A 19,257-nucleotide genomic window follows, 5' to 3' on the forward strand; every position below is an offset into this window, starting at 1 on the left:
ATCGCCGACACTGCTAGACGGTGAGCAGACCGATCGGCTTGACATCGCGCATGCGATTGAACATCTTCATTTTTACCAGCGGAGAACCGCAGCGACGGCGTTCCCGATAACTTATCGCGTTCTTCAAACACCGATTTCTGCGAGCGCAAAGGCAATATCTGGATGTCAGAACCACGAGATGCGACGAACACGTTGAATAGGCAACCAAGTGACACGAGGGGAGCGCACAAAAAGGCCTCCAGCATCACTCCGCGCGCAGGGACACACGTCAGGGTTCGTAGCAGACGCATCTCCCAAGTCAGCGAGCCATCCACGCCCACCACGTCCACCTCGAAAGAAAACGGAAGGGCTGGTCCATCCTCATCCACCGCGTTTCCGACGACACCGGAGTCGCCCACCCCCGTGCGCGTTCCTCGCACACCGCGCACTGCAAGCGAGCCTGGCCTGAGGTCTGTCTCAGAGAAGTCCGTGCTTGAGACACCCGTGAACACCAAGGGCAAGCGGAAGGCGGAGGAAGTGGATCTTACGCCTCCCGACCAGCGCGCAGGCCATCACGCTAAGTTTGTGCTTCCGGAGGGCGGTCATCGTGAGTGCCTCCGTCTTCAAGTTGGGACTGAGCTCAATATCGCCTAGGTTCCCACCATGTCTCCGAAGTCTCTCGCGCCCCTTCCTCTTACACGGGTCGCAAACGCGCACGGTTGTCCACGGCCTCCCCCTCCGCTAGTCCTTCTCAATCTAGACCAGCATCTGTGTCGCGACACCCCACCGACTCCTGGCCCAGTCGCTCCGCCATTCCAGCGACCCTTCATCGTGCCAGTTCCAAAAGCGCGTCCATGCGTTCAGGTGCTCGCTCCGAGTCCATGATCGCTTCCGCACAGCGTAACTCGAGCCGACGCAAAAGCCTCTCTGAGATTTCCATCCCTCTCAGCGCGCTCGTCGCTCCCCATGCGCCATCCGTAAGCGTGCGCTCGAGTATGTACCACATGCGAGACCCGCGAAAACCTCCACGTATACACCCCACCCCATGGAGCCTGGAGTTACGCAACCCAGATCAAGAAGGGTCGCCCGTGCACGCGTGGTTCTTCTTCATCGGTTTCGTGCTCTTTCCGCTGTGGTACGTCGCGAGCTTTTGGAGGATCCCGCAAACACGCCAGGTCGGTGGCTCGGACACGGAGAAGGCCGTGACGCTGGACGACCCGCAAGTGGAACACGGTGAGTGCCCTCTACGTCGTCCGAGGACGCACCTGAAGGCAATCCTGCACAGACGCGCGGTCGTGGCGGCGGCGCTGTCGCATTATGTCCGTGGTATCGCTCTTGACCTACATTCCCTTCATCGTCTTGGTCGCCATCTTCGTCCCTCGCAGCTAATCTCTTTCGTTCGCGATAAATCGACACCCCCTCTTCTGCGGTCCGCGCCGTATTCCCCCGCCCTTCTCGAGCCCCGGTCTCCGTGTATTACCCACAGTCCTTCCTCCTGCCATTCTCTTGAACAGTCTTGGTTGATAGTATCGCAGTCGGACCCTATGCGCCTCTGCGAAATACTCTACATTCCGAGCTCGGACATGTTGTGCAGTAGATACATGTCAGAAGTCAAACTAATACCTGTTGTATCAGGGTTTTATGTCTCAACAGAGGGTGGTAGTACATGTCGACGTTACAAGTGGTGGGGTACGGAGACTTCGCCTAACAAACGTAAACTGATTCTAGCTAGCTACAAGAGCAAGCCTCGCACCTCGCGGCGTGCCCCTATGAATCATCATCGACGTCCAGGTCTCCCTCTATGCCCGCACCCTCCCCTGTGTCATCAAACACCACTTCATTCGCATTATAGTCCCAGTGTTCGGCATCCTGTGCGTAGTCTTCTGCGTATTCCGTGAAGGTGGCCTCCGCTTGCGCCGACTGAGCAGCCTCGGACGCGCCGTTGACAGCGGGGGAGGTGTCCTTCAGCGAAGTCTTGACGGCGGTCAAGATATCCTCCATTTGATCACCGTAGCGGTCTTCGAGCTCTTCCACTATCTGCATAAAGAGTCAACTGGGCTCATACTCGACATTCCGACACTACTCACAACGTAGAGCTCAACAGGTTCCGTGGGTGCGAGGTTCACGATCTGCAGCTTCTCGGCTTTCGTCAGATCCCACTGCCCGAGCGTGCGGGTGAGCTGGGAGATGCCCTCTGCGGTCTGTGATACTGAGGGTTGATAGTCTGCAGACAGATACGAGATGGCCTGCGGTCACCGCTGATGTCAGTCGGCATCCGTCCCTCGCTATATGCGATGTTTGAAGGATGCCTACCTCGACTTCTACAGTCCTCAAGTTCTCCGAGACGTCATCCGTATGTGGCTGGTGTTTTGGTGGGAGCCCAGCGGCCTCCTCCTCCTTTTTGATGCGGTGTGCAGTTTTAGTCCGGGCGAGATGGTCGCTCTCGAGTTCCTTTAGGAGCCAAAGAACCTCGTAGTTGGAAAGCAGCGCCGAGCGTTGGTTGAGAACCTGATGACGCGTTCATTCTTTGTCTTAGCCGGACCAGGGAGGCGACGGACCTCCATAATTATGGGAGCATATATCTAGAAATACAGACAGCGAGGCGGCAGCGTCGAGAATATTTTGCGGAGGTCGAGGTCGGTAGTCAAGTCATGCTCGGCAGCGGGCGCTCGCTGTGCATTCCCGCTTTCTCCGCCACCATCATCCGACACAGCGAGCAAAGCCTCTTTATCTCGTCGTCCACCTCTACTCTGTGCTTTACTTCGCCACCCGCATCTTGTTGAAAACATGCATCGAGCAGGTAATCGCAAGGGCTCACAAGACCGTGCCGGCATGTTTACATTCCGCGCAGGTCAACCCCCACAGCGTCCACCAACTCTCGCACCCAACCCTGCGCTCGGGGGGCCCTTCCGCGGGCCCTATCAAGGCTATGGGATGCCCCAGCGGAACGTCACACCAGCATACCCGATTCTGCCTAACCAGCGGACGGTCGTGCCTCAGCCATCACCCAATTTCCTGCAGCAGCGCGGGCAAAGCAATTTCCCGTTCAACGCTGCCGGCCTCCAGCAACAGCAGGCGCAAACGCCAGCCCAGCTCTCCGCACAGCAGACGACGCTTGCGCATGCAGCTCACCAGCAACAAACGCAAGGGTCCGGCGCCAGTTCGACCCTTCCCCCGCACTTAGCGCAAAATGCAGCGCCCAGTCTCGGGACGGCCCCCTCGGTGTCGTCGCAAAGCGAGGTTGGCCTCGATCCGAATGACTTCCCCGCACTGGGAGCAACGCCCGCGAACAACTCATCGGCGGCATCAAGTGGGAACACCGCGAGCTATGCGACGCAGGCGGGGACAGGAGCGGGGGCTAGCGGGGCGCAGGCTGGGAATGGGGCAGCGGTCAATCAACCACGAGACTTCACGGCGGAAGACTTCCCTGCACTAGGAGGACAAAGCCAGGCGACACCGCAACAGGCGCAACAAGCTCAACAAACACCTACAGAGGGGCACCCCCCCGGGTTGAACGGCTTTCAGCACGCAGACCAGCAACATCGACAGAACCTCCTCGGCTCGCTAACAAGCGGGGCTCCGGGGCAGCAGCAACCTGGGTTGTTGAATTTGGGGCAGACGAGAAATGTGCATCCGGGCTTCCAGTCTGAGGCGGACAAGCAACGGGTACGTCCCGTCGCTCTTGGACATGTGACTTTGTGCCTCACAGCTCAAAGACGTACCCTGTGAAGAACAACCACGCCAACGCTGCAGCGTGGAACTCCCCCAATGTAAATCCCAGCGCACAGCAAGTGGGAACTTTCCCTAACGGGCAACAAAACCATGTCCAGAACGCGCAGTCACAAACACCCGGGCAGCAGCCACAACAGCAGCAAGGACAGCATTTGAACGCTCCCCCAGGCGTACCACCACCAGCCTTCTCCTCCCAGCAACCAACACCTGCGCAGCAGACGCCATACGTTGCGAATGGAACCGTTGCAGGTGATGAGACACGTCACCTGTCCGCGAACCTTGGCTCACGCGCGTATCCGTAGTGCCACAAACGCCGGCCCAGCAAGTACTCATGTCACCCGCGGACCGCTGGGGGCTTCTGGGGCTACTAGCGCTCATCAAGAGCGGGGACCCCGATTCAAGTCTGCTCGCAATAGGCACAGACCTGGGGACGATGGGGCTGGACATGCAGAATCCTGGGTACGCAATGCAGCCGCGTGTGTATGTTCTGCCTGGCTAATCAGGAGATGCTCCAGAAGCCTATACTCAACGTTCATCACCCCTTGGGCCGACTCGTCAGCCGCGCATACAGTAGAACCAGACTTCCACTTGCCGGCGTGCTACAACGTGCAACCGCCTCCACCGGGGCCGAACAAGGCTGCTGCGTTCAGCGATGAGACGCTGTTCTTCATGTTCTACGCGTCGCCGCGAGATGCCCTGCAGGAAATCGCTGCACAGGAGCTGTATGTGGATTTTGTGCTTCTTTTGCGTCGGGTGGCCCATATGAACCCCATTTATAGGTACAACCGGAATTGGCGGTACCACAAGGAGCTGCGTCTCTGGCTCACGAAGGAAACCGGCACCCAGGCATCACAGAAGGTGCCCGGAGGCGAGCAAGGCACGTACTCGTACTGGGATCCGGAGATGTGGGAGAAGGCCCGCAAGGAGATGACGGTGCTCTACTCCGACCTCGAGGAGAAGAGCCACCCACTGTTCGCGCCCGGCCAGACACTGCAGATCAACGCGCCCCCGCAGCCGCACACGCCTGCCCAGCCCGCGCGAGTGGGCTCCGCATTCCAGGGCATCGCCATGGGCGCGATGTGAGGCCGACGAAGAAGCTACGACCCGCGCTATTGTAATCCCAGCTTGGACAGAAACGCTCCACCGCCTCTGCCACTCCCCTTCCGTTCCGTCTTCTCGCTTCCTGTTCAGTTATTTGTTGGTGCTCTCCCTTTCTTCCTCAGCCACCGAGCTATCATACGCTTGTATCTGTAAGCCATACTGTTTGAATCATATCACCTCGTCTATTGGCTGTCTATAATCCGCTGGTGAGCACATGCCGCGGCGCTGCAAGCTGCGCTCGTTTTCCGTGATTCACCGGTACGTTTTTCTACCGCAGTCCTGATATGCTGAAGTGGTTTTTTGTTACAGGCTATATTGGTACATACAGATAAAGCAATATTCGAAATCAGCCATCGCTCATCGGAGTTGTTTTCTGTCGTAGGTCGCGCCGTCTCCTCGTCTTCTCATCACAGCTCACACTACAGTGGGAACTTGAGCGACAGCTCGGTCATGAAGTTCATCGCGTCCACCCGGAAGTTGTCCTGAGTGATCGCCAGGGGAATCAGGCCGTCTTGGAACGTGAGCAGCTTCGGGGCGGACGTGGAGTACTGCGGCCAGGAGAGCACCGTCTTCCCGTTCGGGTCCAAGTTGTTGACGAAGTTGATCAGGTAGTCCGCCATGTCGCCGCCGCCGTAGATGTTCAGGATGTCTGTCGCGTGCGCCTGCGGTGCGAGCACTGGTCAGTCACAAATCGAGCTACACTGGGGACTGTAGACGCACCGAGCCGAGGGCGGGCAGACCCTTCAGACGCTTGTTCACTGAGGGTATGTGTAAGCGTGTGCATGCCTGGCAATAAAGAGGAGGCAGCTTACGGAAGGACCACATCGGCTGTTTCCCGGACCGGCTCTGAAGCAGGAGTCGGCGGGGGGCCTGGAAGACGAGGTCGCCCTGCATGGCTGCGAGGCGCTTGAACTGCGGGGTGAGCGCGTTCAGGATACCGGTGTTGAAGGGCGAGCCCTGCGTGATGTCCTGGGGGTACAGCTTGAGCAGCTGGTCGAGGTCGCTGCTGGACGCCTGCGGGAGGTAGTTGCTATGGATGTAGTTGCGGAGGTCGGTCTCCGTGCTGCAAATGGCGTCAGGGTGGGGCGTTTGGGGGCAGGACGATAAAGACTTACGTTACGTTCGTCGTGGAGAGCGAGAACAGGGTCCCCTCGTCATCGCAGTCCTGTCCGCGTCGTCGGCGTTAAGATAAATCGTCGCTTGGGTAAGATATTGGGCACATACGCCTGAGACGAACGGGACCCCCGCGACGCTACCATCCTGCACCAGGTTTTGCGGGGCGTCGACCAGGAACGTGCCATCGACACGGGGCAGCCATGCCAGCCGTAAAGACTAGCACAATTGTGAGTTCGTCCACATCTTCGATACAGCCGCACAGAAAACGTACCTGCGGGGAGAAGATACCCGGCGACGCGTCCACTGCTGTCTTCAGCGTAGCGAACGGCACCTGGCGCAGGCAGTTGAGCGTGTCCGCAGCACCAGTGCAACCCGTCTTCGAAACGAGGGCGTCGTAGTCCGGCTGGCCGTGCGAAATGTCGCCGACCGGGATGGGCGACCCGGACTGCATGAACGCGCCGCGGAACAGGCCCTCAGCATTGCCCCCGTTCGCGACCATGTGCAGCCCAACCGAGATCGCGCCCGCACTCTCGCCCCAGCTGCGTGCGGAGAGCGGCGGCAGTCAGCATGCGAAGACGTGCAGCTCCACTCGGTGAGAACGCGGACGCACATCGTGACTTTGGTGGGATCGCCGCCGAACGCGGAGATGTACTTCTGGATCCACTTGAGCGCGAGGCGTTCTGGTGCCAGATAAGCTATATTAATCTCGATGGGTGTGCGCAGGAAGGGGGTGGGCACTGACGATCCTGGAGCCCCAGATTGCCTACGCCTGCATCTTTGACTTCTTGGCTCGCGAGGAAGCCGTACGCTGGTCGTCCGTTCAGCATCAACTACCTGCGTCCTCAGAAGGGAGATACATACCAGAGACTCTGCCAAAGGATGTCAGGACGTTGTTCAGGCCAGAGGGGTGCGTGTATCCGACGACTCACCGATAGTTCATGCTCACATAGATGACTGGCTCTCCCATTTTGACGGACCTGCTCACGATGCTGCTGCCGTCGTACCTGTGGTGATGTCGGTCAACATGTCCTGTAATCGGCCTGAAGGTGGGGCTACTCACATGCTCGGACTCCCTAACTCGAAGCCGCCTTGCAGGGTGTCAGAACTGTTTCCAACATGCGAGTCAAATCAGACTCAGTACTCACCACCGAAGATCCACTAACATTGCGGAAGAAGACACAAGCGTCAGTGCAGAACACCAACCTTCGGAATATGAGTTACGCACAGCGGCTACAGGCAGCTTGGCACCGGGTTGTGTGCCTGCGGGGACCATGACGTTGATCGAGAGGCCTAGTTCCCGAAGTAAGAACATGGTCTCTTCACATCAGGCGGTGCATGTCACTCACAGTCTTCATCTGAAGGGAAGACTAGCTGAAAGATAGAGTTCACGATGAAGTTGACGGCGTCCTCAGCGAGCTGTGAAGGAAGGTCGAAGTTGATCGCCTGTTGGGGACAGGATGGTCCGAATGCAGTGGCAGTGTGGGTCCCTGTGTACGGGTCGACGGCGACGGGCAGGTTGAAGCGAAGGTCTCCGACGCTAGACGCGAAGGTTCGAGGTCAGCGGCGTGGAGGAGATAACACAGCGGCGAAGACTGACGGAGCCTTCCCGAACGGTATACCAAGGAACTTGGTCGTCGTACCGTCGGTGGTGCCAACAAAGGTGCCTTGGTCCAGCTGGATGGTGGGCGGCGCCCGCTCCTCGAGTGGAGCAGCGAGCGCGAGCCTAGCAAGGAGGGGGAGAAGGGAGAGCGACCGGACGAACATTTCGCGAGGAACGGCGGCGGTGTGGGCCCTGACCCAACCGCGTCCCTCCCATCAGCATTTTATAGCAGGGGCAGCCAGCGAACAGTGCATGCAGCACTACTCGTGCGCGACCGCCGCGTACCCGTACCGACCCAGAGACACGGAGCGTTGACATCACTGCACCCGCTAAACCTTCGTCCCCGTCCGAGTAGCCGTAGGCCCATGAGAAGAGAAGTCATGCAAATCACAGACTCGTACACAAAGACAGGAGGATCACACGGTCGTAAGACGCATGCAACGGAGATGAATGGAGGTCACATTGTCGCCTTCGCGGCGTGCAGCGGACTGAATAGAAGGGCTGCGTACCTCGGTGATTGGGATCCATTGCCGCGCGACCGTCGCGACCGAAAAGAATGCTGGGTTATTTTGGCATGGTGTACGTGTGCGCGTGAACGTTTCGGCCAAGGGGTGGCGTGCGTCTTGGTATGCACGTCGCCGCCGCGAGGCCTGCAGGTCATCTCAGAGGTTAACACCTCACGCGCAGGCTCAGGTCGCCGCCACATCTGTGCGTAAAAGGCTATCCTTTAGCGTGTTCGCGCGATGTCTGTGAATCTGATAAGAGTCGCACAGTTAGCTCCATCTAACCCTCCAATATCCGGGGTCATCTGGGGGAAGACCGCAGTGCAGATGTGATGTGCTGTACCTCATTTTGTGTCAGGCCCCCTTCGACATGTCGTGAGTGGTTTGATGCATATCAAGCACTACTCTCCACGAAATTGGGGCCATACTACGGCTGACGAACAAGGACCTGAACATGCCATCTCGCGATGCATACCCCGTCGTGAGATAGTACCAGCAATATTTGGGGCATGATCGTACCAGCGTACCAGATGCGAGGGCGTGGCTGAGGGCTGCACGGCCATGATGAGCCACGCGGACCGTTCGCGTCGCGATGGGATGCCCAGCTAGTTCAGGCAACATGTCCACAGTCACGAACCACCAAAAGGGGTCGGGTGATGTTATGCGCAGACCGGGATATAACAAAAGTCAGGTCCGCCACCGTCTTGGGACGATGCCCCTAACCTGTAAAAGCATCTTCAGACCAAGTGCATCAACCGTCGGCGAATCATAGGAGGACTGACCTCTCAGTAGTGCTCCCGCTGATCTCGTCATGGGGCCACACCAGCGGCTCAGGTGTTTCGACAATTCCTTGACATTGTCCGGCGGCCTTACCTCCGGATTGGCGGGGTCAGTTCCCATGCATGAGGTCCTGAAGATCAGCGAATAGCCATATTTTTGCGAGCCGACGTAACCGTATACCCGAGGGTACTTCTCATCCTCATGGTGGAGGTTAAGAACGCGCTAAATCCGCTTCGCGACGATTTCGGCGTTTGCAATTGGTTCGCAACGGCACACACTTCGTGATTTGACGTGAGGCTGGTGTTTTAACTGCCGCAATGAGTTCCACCATGGCGATATGGCCGAGCGGTCTAAGGCGCCAGAATCAGGACCTTGGTCTATCTGGTCCGAAAGGGCGTGGGTTCGAATCCCACTGTCGTCATTTTGCCTCCCGCGTGCCTACTCAGAAGTCAGGTTCAGCGACGCAGAACCATCTCGGCGTGGAGACACATTCGTTTTAGAGCTCACTGTAAGGTACTGCCACCAATCCATGCACAAGCTCACGGCACAGCCCGGGCTTACTGGCGCCGCCGCCCCATTCTTATCATCGGCTCCAAGTTTGGCTCCATTCGTGTGCATGTATGCGTCGACGGCGTTCATGGAAGCAAGCGCAAGAATAGCTCAGAGCTTCCGGGTGTTGCGCGAGGTTCCCACTAGGAAGGGCGGCAAAACGGAGGCCATTCGGCACCGCTGTGTCACCCTGCTGACAATGACTGGCCGTGTCTTATTGGTCGTTCATTGCATTAGAATATCGAAGTAAGCCAAACCCGTTTGGAAGTATGAAAAATGTGTATGCGACGCACATGCGCAAAGGAATTCTCCAGATATTGACGCTTCTCAGTCGAGTAGTCTGAAGGCTCCGTGATTGCACGTCGACGGGTGAGGTTTTGACTTGTACGTAACTCCGCGGCGTATGTGAGAAATGCAATGAGTATGCAATAAGTAACGTACGCTCTCAGATAGAACATCTACGAATCTGCCCTTGGGATTCGCTGCGATTTGGTGGGAGCGAATACAATATTGGCAGTATTCCACAGTGAAGCTGGAAGCTGGGAGGATATGAGTTGTTTGCATGTGTTAGGATCACAAGCCTTTGCCTTTTTGAGAGGAAGGACCCCGGAACGCCCACGAGCAAACTTGAACTCTATCTGAATGGAGAAATCGACTTTCCTCAGCAGCGAAAAGAAATCATATGCACATAGAGAGCAATACGATTCCCGGCCTCATTTTACTGGGTTCTCTCCCAGATTTTGTAGCTTAAGCTTGTCATGCTGCGCACACGACTTGTTCAACTTTCGGGGTCCTGGGCGTTCCGAAGAGGGTAATTGCCACGACCGGCGCCTACGACGATCTACCTGGTTCGCCTCCTGCCTCGTCCCGACCTCTGCTGCAAGGGCCATGCAGTCCCCCTCAAAGTCTCTGCGAAGCTTTGACAGAAACATGGAGACTCCAGGTTAGTCACGTGATGATGCCAAATGACAGCATCTGCCACGAGTGTGAATTCGTCCGAGCCGGGCTGCGAGGCAGTACGCCGCCGTCTATCCCCGTCGTATTCGCGCCTCTTTTTCTCCTCCATGTTCCGTTGACCGAGTATCTCTGCTCACGTACCTGTGGCTTAGATTACTGACGCCCAGCCCCGGCTGCGTCGCGCAGCCAAGGAGGGCCATCTGCCGCCGCCATCCAGAAGCGACCAGTCGGGCGAACCACCATGTTTTGGAGATGTGTCAAAGCAAGCGTCAACTTTTACCGGCTTCATTTTCTCGCATTGTAGGTATCTCATCAAGTGTTCATACTGGCTTCGACTCTGATACAGTCGCAGCACCGTCGTTCCTCTAGTGGGGGCTACGATTCTTTGGGCTAGCAACGGAGAATTTTACATCAAATTCATCGACTCGCTGTATATTTCCGTCAGCGGCGCGACCGGGACCGGACTTGTCACGGTAGATCTCAGCGCCTTGACAATATGGCAGCAGGTCGTCCTTGTCATCCTCGAACTGATTGGGAATCAAGTAAGCGCGACACTGCAGTGCATATATACTATCCCACTCATCATATCTAGGCTTTTGTGGCCTGGGTAGTTGTTCTCGTGCGGAGGTAATGGCCCTATGAGCTTCCGATGATCGGAGGTTTACGTCGTATGCGCATAGATGGTACTTCCTCCGCAATCTGCGACATATCGTGTCTGCCGAGATGGAACGAGACCACACCACACAGTGCCCCCAGGATGTCTCGCCCTCACTCCGACATATCCGTGAGACGTTGGCGCGATTCAAGGAGGCGCAACATGCGAATGACGGCACCGCTCGGACGACTCCCTTCCCCTCTCGGGGATCCAGCCAGAATCGAGGCTTGAAAACTGGACTCCGCGCGGACATGGTGCGGAGGCTGGACGTCGCACCGCATCCTATCGACCCTATGGGATCGCAGGCACGCAGAGTATCAACTGATCGGCTTGCCGAAGCGAGTGGTATCGATGTACTCAGCAGCGTGGCCAGCCGTCGGTCGCGTCGAACATCCATTCTCTCCGCTCCTCCGCCAGTACATCAGGAGGATGAGTTTGGAGGCCTTCCTAGCATCCAGGACATGTTGACTTCCCTCGCGCGCAAAATCTCTCCGCGTCTAGAACGCCGCCTGAAGCGCACATTGACGGTGCCGCGAACGGAAACACTGGTGCCTCAGGCCGCCGGAGCAGTCACCGAAGATGCAAACGCCCCTGTCAAACGTGTTCCATACCTCAGCTTTAGTGCTACCGTCAAACGCAACTCGTCATTTTACGGTCTCACGACGGAGAACATTGAGGAACTGGGCGGCGTGGAGTATCGCGCGTTGTGTTCGCTGTCATGGGTCATACCAGCGGTAAGTACTAATGTCCGGCAAGGTTGCGCAGTGGTTGAAATTTCTTTGCGCGCAGTATTATCTAGGGTTACTTGGTGTCTCGTTCATCGTGACGGCGCCGTACATGTCCATGCCGAGATGGCAAGAGAACTACCTACCGCCTCTTCAGCACAAGGTCATCAATTCTGTGTGGTACGTTGGCCGGAAAGTCAGTATACGAACCGTGCTCACCGTGCGTAGGTTCTCGGCCTTCCAGATCGTGGGCGCCTGGGCAAATACCGGTAACACCATAACCCAGCCTGAGCCCACCCACCAATACTGACAACAATGCATAGGAATGTCCCTTGTAGACCAGAACATGGTGCCTTTCCAGACGGCATACCCAATGATCATATTCATCGTGATTTGCGTGCTCGCGGGGAATACATGTTTGGTAGGTCTATATGGACGACTGTTGTAATTGCGTGCTAATCGACACCTTCTCCCGCAGCCTATATTGTAAGCTTCCCGACTTCTGGTCTCGGATGCAGTGCATTGACCGTCCTTCCCGCGCCGCAGCCTCCGTCTCTTCATGTAAGCTATAGCACCCCGCATGCATCCCAGTGGGCGCGCGCTGATCCCCCGCAGCTGGCTTCTGACGAAGCTCCCCGGCCGATCGCGCACGAAAGAGTCATTGCACTTCCTGCTCGACCATCCGCGGCGGTGCACGATCTACCTCTTCCCCTCTCGGCAGACATGGCTCTTGCTCGGGACCGTCATGCTTCTCAAGTACGTCGCGCCGATAAGCTTCCCCGCGCGGACCCTGACCCGACCCTGATCGCCGATCGCCTCTTCTCGTCGGCCCTGCAGCTGCACGAATCTGTTCTTCTATCTGGTGCTGGATATCGGGAACGATGCGACGGACTCGCTGCCGTTTGGAGTCAAGTTCGTCGATGCGGTGTTGGATGCCGCTGCGTGCAGGAATGCAGGGTACCAGCCGATCCCAATGTCAAGCCTGATGCCCGCCGTGCAGTACGTAGCGTCTTCCATGCATCCTCTTCGATCGGCTCTGAACACGCCCACACAGGGTCCTATCCGTGGTCATGATGTACATCGCGATCTACCCGATAGCCATGAGGTAATCTGCCCCCTCTACCGCACGGTAGCCTGCGACGCTAAGTGAGATATCTTAGCGTGCGCTCCACGAACGTATATGAGGCGAATTCGCTTGGGGTCTACGAAAGCGATAACGAGGACGACGAGATCAACGACGATGCGCACTGGGACCGGCCGTCCGAATCGCGCGTCGCGATCTGGGGCCGGTACCTGATGCGGCACGCTCGCAGACAGCTGTCGTTTGGTATGTTCCTTCATCTTGGTAGCTAGCGGTTCGCGCGTGTGCTGAAGGGTCTTGTCAGACATGTGGTGGCTGGCCGTCTCGCTCTTCCTTCTCTGCATCATCGAGGTACGCGCATTCAAGGTCCGAAGGTATGATGGAGGCTGATGCTGAGTTCACGTATAGCGCCCCAACCTCACGGACACCAGCAAGCAGTCGTATTTCAACATTTTCGCGTTGCGTGAGTGCTGCAATAGCATATATCTGCGTTCAGAAAATACTGACTAGCATATAGTCTTCGAACTCGTCTCTGCGTACGGCACTGTCGGCCTGTCTCTCGGGATCCCAGGCGTACGTTTAACACACCGTCACTTAGCGGTGGATTCGCCGCTCACCTTTGTACCTCCAGTTCAACTACTCCCTCTCCGGGGAGATGCATACGCTCTCGAAGCTTATCGTCTGCGCGGTCATGCTCCGCGGGCGCCACCGCGGACTGCCCGTCGCGCTCGACCGCGCCGTGCTCATGCCGAGCGAGTTCCTCGTCATCCACGCCGGCAGCCAGCAACAATCCGACGACGGTCAGGGAATGAACGAGAAGGAGAGCGAGGACGGGCGCATGGGCCACATGCAGGTGCTGCACGACCCAGACGAGCTCGCGACGCGCATGCGTCTGCGCACGCGGACGATCAGCCTCATCGTGGAGGAGCGGCGCGAGTCCCCGGGGAAGGAGGCTGGGTGGGCGCCCGACCGGGTGCCGGAGGAGAGCCGCGATGCGAGTGTGGGGAGCGCGGGGAGCGAGCGGAATGTGTGAGCGAGTGTGAGTGGGTTGGATTGGTGTTGGAGGTTTGCTATAACGAACGTCACGACTTGTATTTGTATCGGCCTCGTCCTTCGGGTGAAATCGGGGCAGTCTGGGTTCGGGGCGCATGCCCCCTTTAGAGTTTTATTGTTACCGTTCGAACGTTCGCCGCTTTGCCTTGCAGTCGCTGTTTTCTGGAATTCATACGTTTTTCTGCCGATTCGAAGAATGGTAACGGTATATATAGCAGGAGATGCCTCATGTACTGAATGTCAGTATGCTATCTCTGATTTTGAGGCGTACACTCCGCTCAGCAGTCCACTCAAACTGGACGTTCGTCAGTGTAGTCTCAATGCCCATATGCGCTATGCACATTCGTCAGCACAATCTCTGCACTTCCATGCGCAGAAGAAGACATACCTGCTTCGCCGATGTGAAACTCGAGCCGTTTGAACGGTTCCGAGCCTCCGTGCCCCTGTCGCGGCGGCGCCCCGGGCATGAAGAGGCTCGTGAAGCTCGAGCCGACCTTCCATACCAGCACATCTTGCTCCTCGAGCGACATCGTGACGAGGCGGCGGCCGTCGGGCGAGAAGCTGCACGCCGTCGTCCGCTTCTTGTGCCCCTCGAGCACGTACAGACGTGTCGCGGTCTTTAGGTCGTACATGACGACTGCGCCCTCACTCGTGCCGACCGCGAGCCGCTGAGTGGCCATGTGGAAGTCGACTGTCGGGAAGCTGTGCCACAGCGAGTAAGCACCAGGCGGGCCATGATCATAAACAGAGACGCTCACGTCTGGACAATGTGGCTGAGAATCTCGGTGGCCGAGTCCAAAACCGCGTCGCGGCTCGCGCTCGAGTTCGGGTCGAGTGACTTGACGATCGCCTCGACGAGGCGCGGGAGGTTGCTGTACAGCACGAGCGGCTTCTTGCGGATGAGGAAGATGACGAGCTGCATGACGGACTTGCGGTGCTGCACGCTGCGCGGCTGCAGGATGTCGATCGCGAGCGTCGTCATGAACAGCGGCGTGTTGCCCGCCGCGATCTGCAGCACGGCGGAGCGCGCCTGCACGCCGATGTTGGGCACCGCGATCGCCTCCTTCTTGGTTGTTGTCGCGAGCGTGAAGAGCGCGCGGAGCATCTCGACCGCGTCGACGTACTGCTGCCAGACTTGGAAGCCGCGCGAGCAGAGGTCGATGGCTAGGGAGCGGTGTGGGGAGGTCTCGTCGTGCAGGTAGAGCGCGATGGACTTGGCGATGTCGGTGAGTGTACTGGCCGACGGGGCATGAGTACAGTTAGTGTATGGAAATTACCAAGGTCTGCGTACCTGGTGGGTAGCAGTGTATATTTGTCGACCGCAATGAAGCCACAAATGCACAGCGCCTTTGCACTCTGTGGTAAATCCTTCTCCTTGTCGGTCCGCATCACTGGTACTGTTTAAGGTCAGTATTGGCTTATACCAGACCCATGTGCAAGCGACGTACAATATTGTTGCCACACTTCCACGAGTTCGGTCGTCTCGCTGTCGGCTAACCGCGCGACCCCAGCATCTAACAACAAGCGCACCGCTTGTCGTACTTCCGCTGCTATCCCTATGTTCAGCGATCAAAACTGTCAAGCACGCGGAACACGTTCAACTCACATTGAATATGTAGCATGTGGTGTGCAAGCCGAGGGAGGCTCGGGTGCTGGTGGTCGGGAACTAGCTGGCCGATCGAAGCAGCATAGAACGTCGTGACCGTGCTCGCGTCTTGGGCCAAATCTATCCCAGTATTGTGAGCATATACGGTGCATTTGAAACAGGTCAGGCCGTGACGATACCTTCAAACTGCGCGAGAAATTGGAGCAGTGTAAGGATCGCCAGCGCCCTGTCTGCGGACGCTTCCGGGGACACCGTCCATATACTCGATGAGCTGTGTTGCGGGACGATCACCAACGTCTCTGGGCTGCTCTCTCCGTTTAGTCCTCATACGACTCATGTCGCCATTGGAAGAGTACCTGGATATTCCTAGAGTGGCAGAAGCAGGTTTGATAGCCAGCCCCTCGTTGCAGATGGTATCAATGCCCTCGCTGATGCCGAAAGTAAGCAATATCGAGAGTAGGGCGCGCGCATGTTCGAGCTTCTTCTTCGAGCTGAAACTTGTTGAAGACAACGCAGCGCTTGGCGACAGCTGCTTCAGCAACGCCGGGATGTCCAACGAGACGGTGGAAGCTATGGTTTGTTGAGTACGGTCACTCCTGCGCCTTCGGAGACGCTCGTACCTGCGTCCGGCGATGTGTACCCCGGTGAAGCTAGAGCTTGCTTCTTGTCTGACGCCCGGTCCATGTACCTGCGGGACCGTCTTAAGTGACTGTATGCGTAAGACGAAAACTGTGAACGCACCATTCATGCCAGCCGCCCTGCAGCAAGAGCTCTTCGGCCTTCTCCACGCTCATGGACCTCCAGAACTCCCGCGTCCCAGTGTCCCACAGACGCGCGCGCCCGTCGGTATACACCAGAAGCAGGTTGTTCTCTCCCAGGCATACTCGCCTCAGGGGTGCGGCGGAGGCCGGAACCAGGTACACACTGCGGTTAGAAGTGAGCGGCGGCAACTACGATAGTACACAAAAACAGCACGGAAGACGCACAACTGATACCCGTCCACGGCGATCACAGCGATCGTCCCGTCCTGCGAGATGCACAGCACGCAGCCGTGCAGCCGCCCGACGCCTTCGTCCTCGAGGGAGATAACGCGCGCGAGCGGGGTCGTAAAAACCGTCCATCGCGCGCACAGTTTCAGTGTGCTGCAAAATCGTGAGCAAATGTCACAACATCCTCTGCCCTGTGCGACGTACTTGAGAGCCCAGACGGCGATCGTGCCGTCATCCGCGCCGCCAACGAGCACGCGCTCGCCCGTCCTGTGGTTCTGCACGACGTCGAGCGCGAGGACTGCACCTGGTAACGCGAAGTCCGACCACTGAGCGGACGCGTCACTGTTCTGAGCGCCCTCGAGCAGGGAGGTGCGGCGGATACGGCCGTCCGCTAGCATATTGTCAGTAGTCAACTGGGGTGTCAGGGAGCAGGACGTACTGTAGCCCAAGATAATCAAGTCGAGCTCTAGAGGAAGGGCGGAGGAAATCCGTGGCGCGGACTGGGTGGCGAAGGCATCCGCTCGTGCCTTCCACAGGGCCCGGGTCTTGGCCTGTGCGATCGCAGAGTCGGGCAGAGCGAGGCAGGTGTGGTGTATCCGGTGTCGACCATTCTTGACACGCGTCGAGACTGCGTGCCCACCCGGCACGAGCGTCGCGACGTCGTACGGGGAGAGGGGGATGGTCTGCGTCAGCTTAGGCCTGCAGATGCGTGGGTATATGCGTGCCAATATGCGCGAAAACGGGAGGCTTACCGTGCTTCCTCGGGTTTCTCGCCAGCGGACAACAAGACGGCGTAGACGGCAAGCCCATCCTACTACGGTGTCACCTCGGGTAACAAGTACGCACAGGAAGATCACGCACCTCACTAAGCAGCGAAATCGAATCGTGGTCGATCCATCTGACGTCCCGTACTCCAGATACGGGTACGACGGGCAGCTTCTCCATCATGCTCTGCGTCCATTTACAGATCTGCACCCAACGCAAACGTGTACTAAGCTTCCGCATATCCACCACCGCCCGGCCACATAACGCACACACGTACCGACAATTCGCGCGCGGTCCACGCGCACAGCCGCACGTCCGTCCCATTGTCGTGGGCGCGCAGGCCAAGCAGAGGCTCCGTGAGGCCGAGATCGCCATGGTCTATGGGGTCTCCGAGTTCGATGCGCTCGTACCCGGTGCTGGTCTCCGTATCCGGGATGTTCTCCGTAGACAGTGCCTTCAGCGCCTTGAACGGGTTCGGCAGCGGCAGATGGTTAGATGAGTGCGATCCTGGGAGGTCCGCGGGCTCGGGCGGGGGGTCGTGGACCGTCAGGGAGCGGGAGACGAGGTGGCCTCCGGGCCCCGTGTGGAAGAAGGTCAGGGAATCTATCAGGGAGGTTAGTGAGCCTGGCTGGATATAGCAACTTTAGAGATGTCCCCACGGTCGTGCTCGGCGCGCAAACCAATAGAGTTCAGGGGTCCGCTCACGGTCCATTGCCCCAGCTGCTCGAGCTTCGCCTCGCCTGCTACTGCATCCGCGCCGAGGCAGAGCTCGTACGCGACGACGAGCGTCTGGTTCTCTGAGTCGCCGGAGCTCGCGTCGAGAAATTGGTTGTTGGGATAGAGCTCGTCGGGAGATGCGCATGCGAACAATAGGATTGACTAGGTGGCGTATGTACATGGGATGGTGTGATAGAACTAATTAGCGAGGGAAGGTCACCGAGGGCGGGCCGGCGCACCTCTTCGGACGCGGCCACGAGCAAATTCCGCCAGACCCACAGCACAGAAGGCGTCGCTTGAGCCTTGCCGGCTGAAGCCGGTTTTGACTTCGCTTCCACGAGCGTGGATGCGATGCACGACCCGTCTATGGACGCGTGGACAGAGAGCCCACCCGACTCGTGTAGACATGAGATGTAACGGCCCGCTTCGTGCACTTTCAACGTAGAGACAGAAGAGCCTGGACGAGCGTATGGGGGATATACGTGACATCGCAGGTTCAGCGCAAGCGCGCCGTTGGGCTCGGGAGAGGCAGCGGGCGGGAAAGTCGGCGACGGTGGATTGGATAGGGAGAGTGTGGAAGAAGACGGAGATAGCGCAGCCGACAGGTAATTTCGAGTGTCTTCTTTGCGCAGACTGCTGATCTGAGCTGAAGTACTCTGGGAGGACGCGCTGAGGTCTTTCTCTTGACGGGTGCGGGATGTGGATGAGTGCCTTTCCCGGCTTTTCCTCCCCTTCAGCATGCCCCGCATCCGTTCCCGTTCCTCGTCAAAGTCGACGTAGTTCTTGGGTGCTTCAGCAGACTCAGTGGATACAGCGGAAACAACGCGAGAGCGACTGAGTTGGAAGGGGGAGAGCGCAGATTTAAGAGAAGACGGGGAGGCAGATCGAGAAGACGGGTGTCCAAGACCGCGATAACGGCGAGGGCTAGTAGGTGGCGACGTTGGCTCTGGCGGACTGGGAGTAGGCGGTATGGAGACTGCTATGTTGGGCTGCAGAGACGCGGAGTTGCTTGCCGACCGCAGGATGAAGAGCGAACCATCCTTGCAGCCTACTGCGACACCGTGCGCACCTGCAATGTCGCCGCTACTCACTGACAACGCAAAAAGGTCTTGGTTTCCCCATGCGGTGACGGTTGACGGCGTGCTCAGAGAGAAACTCTCTTCGATGACCGTGGTATTGTCGGTGTTTCTGGCACCATGAGGATAGGGTGGTAGGGTGACTGGAATGTTGAGAGACCAAGAGTCGAACTTCCCAAGCATTGATTGCAGTTCTGAGGACTAGGCCTAGCACATATAGTAGTACCCCAGGGGATTTCCAAGCCAGAATAACCCAGCGACAGAGTGCAGGCG

General features: G+C 57.9%; 6 protein-coding genes and 1 non-coding gene across 7 annotated transcripts; 4 read left to right on the top strand and 3 right to left on the bottom strand.

Annotated features, from left to right (window-relative positions):
- Positions 1 to 162: 162 nt before the first annotated feature.
- TRAVEDRAFT_40715 (uncharacterized protein) lies at positions 163 to 1,368 on the top strand (the record flags this gene model as incomplete). Its single annotated transcript, XM_008046509.1, has 4 exons — positions 163 to 273; positions 307 to 586; positions 634 to 1,212; positions 1,265 to 1,368. 4 exons carry the CDS (start codon positions 163 to 165, stop codon positions 1,366 to 1,368), a joined length of 1,074 nt encoding a protein of 357 aa, XP_008044700.1.
- A 378-nt stretch (positions 1,369 to 1,746) lies between these two features.
- TRAVEDRAFT_53844 (uncharacterized protein) lies at positions 1,747 to 2,543 on the bottom strand (the record flags this gene model as incomplete). The annotated part of the gene is made up of 4 exons (XM_008046744.1): positions 1,747 to 2,016; positions 2,067 to 2,225; positions 2,293 to 2,487; positions 2,538 to 2,543. The coding sequence occupies 4 exons, from the start codon at positions 2,541 to 2,543 to the stop codon at positions 1,747 to 1,749; spliced, it is 630 nt and encodes a 209-aa protein (XP_008044935.1).
- A 268-nt stretch (positions 2,544 to 2,811) lies between these two features.
- Positions 2,812 to 4,794, top strand: TRAVEDRAFT_53845 (uncharacterized protein; the record flags this gene model as incomplete). The annotated part of the gene is made up of 5 exons (XM_008046745.1): positions 2,812 to 3,645; positions 3,696 to 3,960; positions 4,014 to 4,170; positions 4,227 to 4,433; positions 4,491 to 4,794. 5 exons carry the CDS (start codon positions 2,812 to 2,814, stop codon positions 4,792 to 4,794), a joined length of 1,767 nt encoding a protein of 588 aa, XP_008044936.1.
- Positions 4,795 to 5,231: 437 nt separating this feature from the next.
- Positions 5,232 to 7,692, bottom strand: TRAVEDRAFT_53846 (carotenoid ester lipase precursor; the record flags this gene model as incomplete). Its single annotated transcript, XM_008046746.1, has 15 exons — positions 5,232 to 5,474; positions 5,533 to 5,570; positions 5,625 to 5,875; positions 5,928 to 5,977; positions 6,037 to 6,144; positions 6,200 to 6,467; positions 6,539 to 6,608; positions 6,671 to 6,736; positions 6,790 to 6,797; positions 6,858 to 6,932; positions 6,989 to 7,016; positions 7,074 to 7,086; positions 7,154 to 7,218; positions 7,275 to 7,465; positions 7,526 to 7,692. 15 exons carry the CDS (start codon positions 7,690 to 7,692, stop codon positions 5,232 to 5,234), a joined length of 1,641 nt encoding a protein of 546 aa, XP_008044937.1.
- Positions 7,693 to 9,142: 1,450 nt separating this feature from the next.
- Positions 9,143 to 9,232, top strand: TRAVEDRAFT_t258. The gene has a single exon. It is a non-coding gene; the product is annotated as a tRNA-Leu (tRNA).
- Positions 9,233 to 10,558: 1,326 nt separating this feature from the next.
- Positions 10,559 to 13,811, top strand: TRAVEDRAFT_53847 (TrkH-domain-containing protein; the record flags this gene model as incomplete). The annotated part of the gene is made up of 17 exons (XM_008046747.1): positions 10,559 to 10,617; positions 10,670 to 10,859; positions 10,910 to 10,944; positions 10,998 to 11,706; positions 11,762 to 11,877; positions 11,926 to 11,966; positions 12,021 to 12,118; positions 12,176 to 12,183; positions 12,244 to 12,258; positions 12,313 to 12,453; positions 12,535 to 12,696; positions 12,752 to 12,802; positions 12,858 to 13,024; positions 13,083 to 13,129; positions 13,187 to 13,241; positions 13,296 to 13,351; positions 13,410 to 13,811. The coding sequence occupies 17 exons, from the start codon at positions 10,559 to 10,561 to the stop codon at positions 13,809 to 13,811; spliced, it is 2,352 nt and encodes a 783-aa protein (XP_008044938.1).
- Positions 13,812 to 14,014: 203 nt separating this feature from the next.
- TRAVEDRAFT_75386 (WD40 repeat-like protein) lies at positions 14,015 to 19,172 on the bottom strand. The gene is made up of 18 exons (XM_008046748.1): positions 18,148 to 19,172; positions 17,851 to 18,070; positions 17,469 to 17,794; positions 17,288 to 17,395; positions 17,179 to 17,237; positions 16,866 to 17,125; positions 16,631 to 16,817; positions 16,424 to 16,579; positions 16,179 to 16,361; positions 16,058 to 16,125; positions 15,794 to 16,007; positions 15,617 to 15,741; positions 15,438 to 15,557; positions 15,280 to 15,381; positions 15,123 to 15,222; positions 14,590 to 15,066; positions 14,220 to 14,533; positions 14,015 to 14,164 (listed from the first exon to the last, which is right to left on the bottom strand). Exons 1-18 carry the CDS (start codon positions 19,165 to 19,167, stop codon positions 14,058 to 14,060), a joined length of 4,146 nt encoding a protein of 1,381 aa, XP_008044939.1. The 5' UTR covers positions 19,168 to 19,172; the 3' UTR covers positions 14,015 to 14,057.
- Positions 19,173 to 19,257: the final 85 nt, after the last annotated feature.

The sequence above is a fragment of the Trametes versicolor genome, assembly GCF_000271585.1.
Source record: "Trametes versicolor FP-101664 SS1 unplaced genomic scaffold TRAVEscaffold_14, whole genome shotgun sequence".
Taxonomy (NCBI): domain Eukaryota; kingdom Fungi; phylum Basidiomycota; class Agaricomycetes; order Polyporales; family Polyporaceae; genus Trametes; species Trametes versicolor.